Source organism: Apteryx rowi, unplaced genomic scaffold (assembly GCF_003343035.1).
Source record: "Apteryx rowi isolate R43461 unplaced genomic scaffold, aptRow1 scaffold_168, whole genome shotgun sequence".
NCBI classification, from domain to species: domain Eukaryota; kingdom Metazoa; phylum Chordata; class Aves; order Apterygiformes; family Apterygidae; genus Apteryx; species Apteryx rowi.
In genome coordinates, this window is record NW_020447952.1 from 633,137 (window position 1) to 643,093 (window position 9,957).

General features: G+C 66.5%; 2 protein-coding genes across 2 annotated transcripts in view; both read left to right on the forward strand.

Annotated features, from left to right (window-relative positions):
• Nucleotides 1-4,614, forward strand: GLTP (glycolipid transfer protein). Its single transcript, XM_026060375.1, has 5 exons — nt 1-137; nt 2,110-2,171; nt 2,577-2,710; nt 3,462-3,612; nt 4,229-4,614. Exons 1-5 carry the CDS (start codon nt 35-37, stop codon nt 4,409-4,411), a joined length of 633 nt encoding a protein of 210 aa, XP_025916160.1. The 5' UTR covers nt 1-34; the 3' UTR covers nt 4,412-4,614.
• A 4,248-nt stretch (nt 4,615-8,862) lies between these two features.
• Nucleotides 8,863-9,957, forward strand: part of TRPV4 (transient receptor potential cation channel subfamily V member 4) — a 9,125-nt gene continuing 8,030 nt past the window's right edge. Inside the window, exons 1-2 of the mRNA XM_026060274.1 lie at nt 8,863-9,236; nt 9,738-9,757. Of these exons, the coding sequence (XP_025916059.1) occupies nt 8,866-9,236; nt 9,738-9,757 (391 nt within the window). The 5' untranslated portion in view covers nt 8,863-8,865. The remainder of the gene's footprint in view (nt 9,237-9,737; nt 9,758-9,957) is intronic.

Genomic DNA, 9,957 nt, shown 5'->3' on the forward strand with positions numbered 1-9,957 from the left:
GGTTCCGGTCGCGGTCCCGGTCGCGGCGCGGGCCATGGCGCTGCTGCTGGAGCACGAGTTCAAGCCGCTGCCGGCCGACAAGCAGATCGAGACGCTGCCCTTCCTGGAGGCCGTGGCGCACCTGCCGCCCTTCTTCGGTGAGCCGCCGGGCGGGCGCAGCGGTGCGGGGGGGGGGCAGGTGCCCGGGGGGGCCCCGGGACCGGGGGCGGCCACCCCCGGGCAGGGCGGGCAGGGCCCGGACCCGCCGCCACCGAACCGAGCCGTCCCGGGCTGCGGGCGGCCCTGCCTGGAGGGTCCCTGCTCCTGGGGGCCCCCCCCGTCCCGGTGCTGGGACCCCCAAGGTCCTGGGCGTCCCCCTGTCCCGTCCCGTCCCGGTGCTGGGACCCCCAAGGTCCTGGGCGTCCCCCGTCCCGTCCCGGTGCCGGGACCCCCAAGGTCCTGGGCGTCCCCCTGTCCCGTCCCGTCCCGGTGCTGGGACCCCCAAGGTCCTGGGCGTCCCCCCCCGTCCTGTCCTGGTGCTGGGACCCCCAAGGTCCCGCATGTCCCCCCACCCCATCCCAGGTAGGTGTCCCTGTCCCATCCTGGGTGCCCCCCCTACTCCATCCCAGTGCTGGGGGCCCCAGGGTGCTGGGTGTCCCCCCGGCCGTGCTCTGGGTGTCCCCAGTCCCAGGCCCCCCCCGCTCCCCCCCACCCCAGTGCCAGGCTCCGTCGAAGCAGGCCCCCGCGCCCGGGGTTGCATCACGGCAGCCCGGGGCCAGGCAGGCAGGCAGCAGCGGTGGCCCGTCAAACCCGCCGAGCAGCAGCAGCAGCAGCAGCGTTGGGAAACGTCCCGGGGCGCCGCCGGCTCGGGGACGCCCGCGCTCGCCCCCGCCGCGCGCCGAGGTTTGGCGAAACCCAGAGCCGCGTTGGGGACGGCCTCGTCGTGTCCCCCCTCGCCGGCCGGGCGACGCCTCGAGGAGCTGCCTCGGAGCGCTCGGCCTCGAAGCCCCGCGGCGCCGAGTCCTTCCAGGCCGCGCTCGGACGGCTTGGGATGCCGGGAGGGGAAATGCCGCGTCCCCCTTTCGCTGGGGGAGCCGGAATGAGGGTGCAGGGGCGTCCCYGCTCCCGCCACCCCCCTGGGGCGTCCTGCTCGCGTCCCTGCGGCGCAGCCCTCCCTCCCGCGCGCCRCTGCAGCCTGGTGCTGCGCCCAACGCCCTCGCGCCACGGCAGCCGGTGCCGTCCCGCTCCGGGAGCCGCCGGCCTCCCACAATGTCTGCTATTATGCTGGCGGCACCGTGCGAGGCTGGAGCAGAACGTAGCGGCTGCCTGGGCTGGTAGCTGCCACGAGGGTCCTGCGCGCTGCGAGAGCTGGCGGCGCTGGCCGGAGGAATCCCCCGAGTTTTGGGAGAGCGGCGAAGGCAGGACCCGTGGCGGCGGGCCCGGCTGCGAGCGCTGTTCCTCACGTAAGGCATGCGGCTCTGGGGCAGCACGGCGCAAATCCCTTCCTGCCCCCGTGCTGGAGGCTGCACGGGGAACCGGAGAGCGAGCGATGGGTCTGGACGGAGCTGCCRCGCTCCAGGCGTGACCGGGCGCCCCTTCTCCACGCTCAGCGTCCCTGGAGATGGACGAAACGGGGCTGCGTTCGAAGCGACCTCCTGGGGAACGGGGAGGCCAGAGGGTTTCGCACGGCCCGCGCGGGAGGAGAGCCGGCCCCGCTGCCGCGGCAGCCCTCCCCGAAACCACCTTCTCCTTGCTAAAAGCAGCGTCTTTGCTGCGGGTTCACCACGGGATATCGCTGCCTTGTCCCCCTCGGGGTGGTGTTCTCCTAGCCCCGGAGCGCTGGCCGGTCGTCGGAGGCTCTCTGTATCTTCAGGGTTGGGAGACGAGTGCAAAGCTAAACGACTGCTCTTTCAGCCCGAATTTCACACCCCTGCTCCGTTGTGTCCTGGCAACCCCTTCCCAGAGCGGCTGCTCCCAGGGGCCTCGTGTGAAACCTGAGCGGCCCCTTCCAGCCTGATTCACGTGTGTCTCTTGGTGCCTTTTGCCTGCTGCTAAGGTGAAGCTTGTTGGCTTTGTGGTGTCTCTCGTGTGGCCCTAATGACCGGTTTTCCTCTCTCTCCATTTCCACAGATTGCCTCGGGACACCCATCGTGTACTCGCCGGTCAAAGCAGACCTAGCTGGAAACATCAAGGTATGGAAGGGCGCACGAGAGCTCTGACTCCTCATCTACGCTCCGGTTCCTCTAACGCACGTTCTCCTACGTCAGGAGTACTTGGATGGGGTGAACCCCTCTGAGGCAGAGGGAACGGAGAGGCAAGACCCAGAGGTGTTTAAAAGGGCTCCTTTCCGTGAGGGCTTCCGGGCTCTGCAGTGGCTGTTCTTGGTCACATACGTTTATTAGCTAGGTTTATGAGCGAAACCATCRGTTAGCAGCCGTGGTGCTCGCTGCAAGCATCACAGGACGCATCTGCCCGAGTTGCGGCCGTAAGCGGCCGTGAGAGCGCTAACCCCACTGCTCTCTGGATGCCGTGCGCTTCCGCTCTCCTCCTTCCCCGGAGACTCCAAACCTGATGGCTCCCTTCTGTGATCGTTTCAGAAAATTCGAGCAGTTTATGAAACCAACCCCGCCAAGTTCAAAACGTTGCAGAACATCCTGGAAGTGGAGAAGGAGACGTATGGCTCGGCGTGGCCGAAGACGGGTGCAACGCTGGCACTGATGTGGCTGAAAAGGTGACTCACGGCGTCAGAAGCCGTGCTGGGCTCTGGGGTGTGTCTCRGTGCTCAAGGAGCAGTCTGAGTGCCAACGGGAGTCTGTTGCAGAGAATACCTGCTGCCTGGGTTTTGGACTAGCTAAAGAAATGTTGGCGTGTGCCCGTTCTCTCGAGGACYGTTTGCTCTGTGTGTGAAGGGTGTTTCTCAGCCTTGGAGTCCAAACAGCCCAGGTCTGGTCAGTCCCTTCAGGCTGGGCTTGAACGAGGCAGCAAGGGGAGATGCGTTTCGAGGGAGCARTCTGACGCGTTGGCCCCGCCAGCAGAAATACGCCGAGCTCTTTGAGCAAGGCAGGTCTTAGCTCTGCTCGTGCTGGAGTTCAGCAGCGCGTTTAAAAGTTTGACCTTGGCCGATGTTCTCCTTTTGTCTGTTCAGATGAACGTGTATTTACATTCCACTAAATTCCAGCCGGCCTTGAGGCTTTGTGCCGCTTGCTTAAACCTCCTCTGAGCGGGATGTTGCCCRAGCCATGGGTTTCTAGAAGGAGCCGGACCACATGGGGCTCAGGAGTGTGTAGCAGGTGCAATAACTTGGGTGATCGCCTTGCTGAAGGTGGCATTGCAAACGCAGGAGACCTGCGCTTGTTCAAGTCAGCCAGGCACCCTGCAGGGCCTGCCTTCGCCAGGAACACGTGAACCTGCAGGCATCTAGGAAAGGTCTCATCCAGCGAAGGCGGCCAGTTTCCGTGCCTGACAGCTCTGCTTTCCCACAGGGGCCTGAAGTTCATGCTAGTTTTGCTGCAGAGCATCTCTGATGGCGAGAGAGATGAGGAGCACCCAAACCTCATCAGAGTGAACGCCYTGAAAGCTTATGAGATTGCTCTGAAGAAATACCACGGCTGGATGTTGCAAAAGCTCTTCACCGTGAGTGTTTGCTTCTCTGCCGGGGCTGCCACGGAGCCTGGCCAAAGCAGCGCTTCTTTAAGGCCAAGTGCTCTGCGTTCGTTGCTCTGAGCAACGATCTGCTTTAGGATAAYTAAGGGCTTGGGACCATGCTCGGATGCAGAGACCCGTGATCTATTTTGAACAGTATGGCCAGGGGAGCTTCTCTGACACCCCTGCTTCAGCGAGGTTCCAGCAGACCTCCCCGAATGCTGTAGCCGTTTGGGGTACCTGGTCGGAGGCTGTTAGCGCTGGGGTTGGCCCTGGTGAGCCCTGTGGAGTCCTGGCCCTGGCTTGGAGACGCAGGGGAACAGAACCTAAAACGGATCTGTTGCAAGGGGGCTTGTGCGCAGGCAGGGCCCTGCCGGCCGGTGGCGGGGTGGTGGTGACAGCGTGCTGGGATGGGTAGTTTGGAGGGTGCGAYGTGCAGAGGAAGCTGCTCTGCTAAGTCTCTGGACTGGAGGTTTCCTCACAAGCTAACAAGCTCCGGGGATTTATTAGCTTTGTGGGACCGGCGTTCCCACGGCAGGTGCTCTTCCGTCTGCAGCTGACACAGCGCTCGCTTCTAACGGTCTTACAATTTTCCCCCGTTTTCTAGGGCTCAGTCTATGCTCTTCCATACAAGTCGGATTTGCTTAAGGCTTTAGAGAAGGGTAAAGAAGTAAAGGAGGAGGAGACCATAGAGAAGATTCATCAGTTTCTATCAAGGGTCGCCCCCATCCTGGATGCAATTTATGAAATGTATACGAGAATGAACGCAGAGCTCAACTACAAAGCCTGACACTCGCGCAGGACTTGTACGGCTGAGAATATGGTGCAACGATTACTACCTACGTCTCAATCACTGTGACAACTCGGGCTGTTGCCAGTTGTCAGATCACTGATTCTGGTCTGGATCTGCAGTGGATAGCCCGTTTTTTAAAAAAAATAATAATTTTCTATGGATAATACAGCAATAAAACAACGCTATCCCGAGTCAGCGTAGCATTTCACAAGCTTTTGTACAAAAGAGAAAAAACGAGTGTTTCTAGTCCTTACCACTGGGTTTATTTCTAACGTGTTGCGGGAGATGAAGCGTGGCTGGCGGCAGAGCCCGGCTGATGCTCTTTTGCCTCTGCCGCGATCCTTAAGGACCGTAACCGTTGCACCGGCGTGATGCGCGCGGCCACGGTGGCACCAGGCCCCGGACGCGTGCCCAGAGGTGCCGGATGCTGGTCCGCGACCGGGAGCGAGACTTCCCAAGCGCGGCCGGGGGCATCTGCGGCGGAAGCGCCGGCGGCTTCTCCGGTGACCGCTCGCTCCGACGGCGCCAGCCCCTGCGCGGGGCGGGACGGGACGCGCCGCCCCCGGGACCGCCGGGGCGGGCAGCGGCTGGGACCGGCCCTGCGGCCACCGGCGGCAGCGACGCTGGCGGGACCCTTCGCGGGACGTGTGCGGTACGGGGCGGCCGGGCACCGCGGGATCCCGCTGGGTTTTGGGGGTGGGGGGGGCATCCGTGCTGCCGGCCGGGGCGATGGGGGGGGTCGGAGCAGGACTCCTCGGGATCAGGCTGGAGCTGTGGGTCCAAGCGGGCACGGGGGGGGATTCTGGCCCCCCCCCTCCCCGGGCTCCCCGTGGTGCCGCAGGGGCCCCGATGCCGCTGCCTGGGCACGGTGGGCTCTCCCCGCTCCCAAAACACCTGGAGGAGCTGCTGGGACGCRGGCTGAAGCCTGCCCCGCCGGTGCCCCCCCCCTCACCGGTGGTGGGGGGCACCTGGTGCAGGGCCGAGTGCCCCTCTCTGCCCCCCCCCGGCCCCGTCCGCGTGGGAGCCGCTCTGCCCCGCTGCCGTCCCAGGCGCCGTCTTCTCCACCCGGGATGCGGGAGCCGGCAGCGACCCACCCGCGGGGCTGCTCCGGGCTCATCCAGCCTCAGGGGCCCGGAGGGGCTGGAAGGCGAATCGAGGGGCTCCGCCGGGAGCTGCTCCTGCCGGGACGAGYGCGGACGAGGTGGCTTCTCCGGCAGAGGGCTGGTGCGCGCACCGGCCGGCCGGCGCTGCCGTAAGGCGCTGCCGGTGTTTGTGCCAAATGCCGGCGCCGGGTGTGTTCGCGCGGAGCCCGGGGGAACGGGTGACACACAGAGGTGCGTTTGTTAAGGCAGCGGCGGAGCCGACGGGCGGCCGCGCGCGCGCCCAGGTGAGCGTTTGCCTTGGCAAGGGAGCCGCAGCTCAGCGGGGCCCCTTTGATTCGGGCCGAGAGTTTCCAGCGGGGCCGAGCGCGGACGTAATGCGGTTTAACTGATTCGCTCCCGCCCGGAGCCCTTCGGCTCGACGGCGCTCCGGGGTGGCGTCCTCCCTGCGTCCCGGCGCGTCCCGGCTGAGCCGGGCTGGCGAAGGAAGCGGCGAGACCCGGCCGGCCGGGAGCGACCTTCGCGGAAAGCCGGGGAGCGGTGGGAGCGCCTGCGGCRGGAGCGGGCGGGAGATTTATGTTGGACGCGAGCGAGCGCGGCCGTGCCCCTGAGCCTCGGAGAGAGGTGAGCTACGCGTTGACTCATCTGCTCCGCGGGGCGAGGAAACCTGAAGAACAAAAACCCAAATAAATAACCAGCCAAATAAAACCCAAATGACACCACCTTTCCAGGCAGCGGCCGGGCCCGTGGGACCGTCTGGGTTTACRGGACGGGGTCAGCGAGCCCGTAATTTCCAAAGCAAACTTCCTCTCGGTGCCGCTGACACCAGCGTTCGCTCCCGCCGCCCTACCTGTGTTTTCCACTTCTGCCGCTCGCTTCCGCTTTGCATCGCCGTCGGCCGCGGCTCTGCAAGGAGCCGGGAGGGCGGCTGCACTGCCCGACCTCTCCGGGACCCCGGCTGGCCACCGGCACGGTCGCTGCTCTCCCGAGCGACAGTGACAACGTGGCATAAATCCAGCGGGATTGATCCCCCGCAAGGGGCCAGGGCTCTCCCGTGCCGCTCTCCCGCGCCGCTCTCCCGGGGCAGCGTCCAGCTGCTCAAAGCCGATGGCAGCGGACGGGGATCTTCTGACCTGGCTCGGGCTTTTTTTTGCCAGTTGGAGTAGCCCAAATCAAGCCCACGGCCTGGCCTCTGGAGGGAAACGTGTTCCCAACGGGAAGCCAGTTTCCGTTTTGCCCGCTGCCGGTGGTTCCCTGGTGGTGCCCTCCGGAGGGGACCTGGGATGGGGAGAAGGAGAGGCGCTGGCCGGGCTGCATTTGGTGCCCCTTGGCCCGTGGATGCTCCTGGCAGGATTCCCCAGCCTGGGGTCGAGGCACCGGAGGTGCCTGTCCGGCTTTTCCCGGGGAGATGCCAGGGAGATGAGTTTGCCAGGAGTGTGGAGGTGCAAAATCCGCGCTGGTATGTCATGCGTCCAGGCTGACCCTTGCAGCGCTGGCCCTTTCCACGCTGACCGCCGGCTGCCGTTGCCTCCTTGGTGGGAAGCAGCGGGATAGCACGGACAGCGGGATGACAGGGACAGCGGGATAGCACGGACAGCGGGATGACAGGGACAGCGGGATAGCACGGACAGCGGGATGAGCGGGGACAGCAGGACAGTGGGCAGAGCACGGGGAGCAGCCCCAGCTTGGTGCTCATGCCGGCGCGGGGGCTCAGCGCGGCTCCGGGGGCTGCTCTCCGCGTGCCGCCGCCGCTGCACCGTGCCTGCTCCCCGTCCGGCTCTCGGCCTCCCGCTCTCCCTGCCGGCTCCGTCGCCGGCGGCTCAAGGCCCTTTTGTGGCCGCCGGCCGCCCGGCTCTGCCCCGGGCTCCGGTCGCRGTGCACGGTCTGGGCTATATTTGGGCTTTGCCCTTGCAGCTTTTCCTTAAAGCTGTGCTTTGCCTGTGGTTTGGGCTGGGATTTCCAAGCAGGCGGGAGAAGTTGGGTGCTTCATCCTCGTGCGAAGCCTGTGGGGGCTGGCGTGCTCCCAAATCCYCGCTGCCGGCTGTGCCGGCCGGGGCTGGGGCCAGCGAGAGCCCCCGGCCCGGCTTTCGCAGGCGCACGGGGAATTTCTCGCGGAGGGGACAGCTGCCGAAGGAGGGTCCRAAGGAGGAATCGTGTCGGTGCCGGGGCTTTGCCACCCTGGTGCCAGCTGCTTCCCTGCGCAGGCTGCTGGGCGGAGGGGGCGGCTTCCCGAGGATGGGATTTCTGGAGCCGTTGGTGGCCTTGCCCGCGGCTCCGCGTGGGGCGCCGGGAGCCCCGTGCCGAGGCTGCCAGCCGGGCCGTGCCGGGGCTGGGCGCCGGGCCGCTCTAATGACACGCTGCCTAATTAGAAGCATGTTATCCGGCCGCGATCCCGGCCCGGCCCGGGAGAAGCAAGCCCCACATTATGGCTTGTCGCACGGAGCTGCAGCGGAGCAGAAAATGACACGTTCCCAGGCTGCTTTTTCTGTCTCCGAAGCCGGAGCCTGAGTTTGCGTTTCTATTTCTGGGGCGTTTTCGCGGGAAGCCGGGCTGGGGGAGCAGCTGAGGTTCCCCATCTCTCTGCCCGGCCCGGAGCCACGTGGGTCCCCGCTCCTTCGGAGGCCTCCGGGGCAGGGCACTCCGCGTTTCCCAGGATTGTTCCAGCGCTTTGCCCTCCGCGCCCTTAGCACAAGTTTCCTGAAGTCTCATTTCCCTCTTTGCAAGTGAAACCCGTCATTCCTCATCCCGGGCACTGCTTGCTCCCCGCCGCCACGCAGCGCCGTCCCGTGCGCGTGCCCACCCCGCTCCGCCACCCTCCTCCTCCTCCTCCTCCTCCTCCGCGCTCCCGGCCGGACCCAACCTCGGCTCCCCGCTGCTCCGGCGGCCCCGGAGGCTGCCGAGGTCGGTGCCGGCCCGGCAGCGAGGGCTGCTGCCCCGCAGCCCCGCGCAGGGGTGTATCCCGGGAATGTTTTCCTTCCGTGGGTGGCGGATCCGCGCGCACAGGGTCTGCTCTGTGCCCTGTCCTGGGCTGCTCCCGAGCCGAGCCGACCGCAGCCGGGAGGGAGGCCGTGCCGCCGCCACCGCCGCCGCCGCGCTCGCCCTCCCTCCTTAAAGCCGCATCCTTTGAAGCCGGCGGAGGCGAGGGGCGACGCGGCGGCCGCGGACGCTCCGGTGCGCGGGGGCTGCCGGGGGGCCGGGGCGGGAGCGATGCCCCGCGGGAGAGCATCGCCACCGGGTTTCCCGCTGCCGGGGTCCCTCTGCCGTGCGGACGGGCCGGGACGGGGGGGGAGGCGAGCGCCCGGGGCGGGGGGGCCGCTGAGCCGTGTGCCCCGCGCAGGTGAGCGCCGCGGCATGGCCGAGGCCGAGGACGCGCCGCGCGAGGCCGGGGACGGCCAGGGCGACGAGGGCTCGCTGCAGAACGACGCCTTCCCCCTCTCCTCGCTGGCCAACCTCTTCGAGAGCGAGGACGCCGCGTCGCCCGCCGAGGCGCCCCGCGGCCCCCCCGGCGCCGGCACCGGGGACGGCAAGCAAAACCTCCGCATGAAATTCCAGGGCGCCTTTCGGAAAGGCGCCCCCAAGCCCATGGAGCTGCTGGAGGCCACCATCTACGAGTCGGCCGTGGTGCCCGCGCCCAAGAAGGCCCCCATGGACTCGCTCTTCGACTACGGCACCTACCGCCACCAGCCCAGCGAGAACAGGCGCTGGCGCAGGAGGGTGCCCGAGTGAGTACCGCGGGGATGAGGGGACACGAGGACACAGGGATACAGGGACATGGGGATGTGGGGATGCAGGGATGCCGGGACGTGGGGACAGAGGGATGTGGAGACACGGGGATGCGGGGATGCGGGGACCCAGGGATGCGGGGATGAGGTGATATGAGGACACAGGGATACGGGGACGTGGGGATGTGGGGACGCAGGGATGGGGGGATGCAGAGATGTGGGGACACAGTGATGCGGGGACGTGGGGACAGAGGGATGCGGGGACATGGGGATGTGGGGACGCAGGGATGGGGGGATGTGGGGACAGAGAGATGTGGAGACACGAGGATGTGGGGATGAGGCGATATGAGGACACAGGGATACAGGGACGTGGGGATGTGGGGACGCAGGGATGGGGGGATGCAGAGATGTGGGGACACAGTGATGCCAGGACATGGGGACAGAGGGATGTGGAGACACGGGGATGCGGGRATGAGGCGATATGAGGACACAGGGATACAGGGACATGGGGATGTGGAGATGTAGGGATGCAGGAATGTGGGGACACGGGAATGTGGGGACACAGGAATGTGGGGATTTGGGGATGTGGGGATGTGGGGACATGGGGGTGCGGTGATGAGGGGATGCAGGGAGAAGGGGACGTGGCGATGAGGGGACCTGGGGACATGGGGATGCGGGGACGTGGGGGTGCAGGGATGTGGGGACACGGAGATGTGGGGAT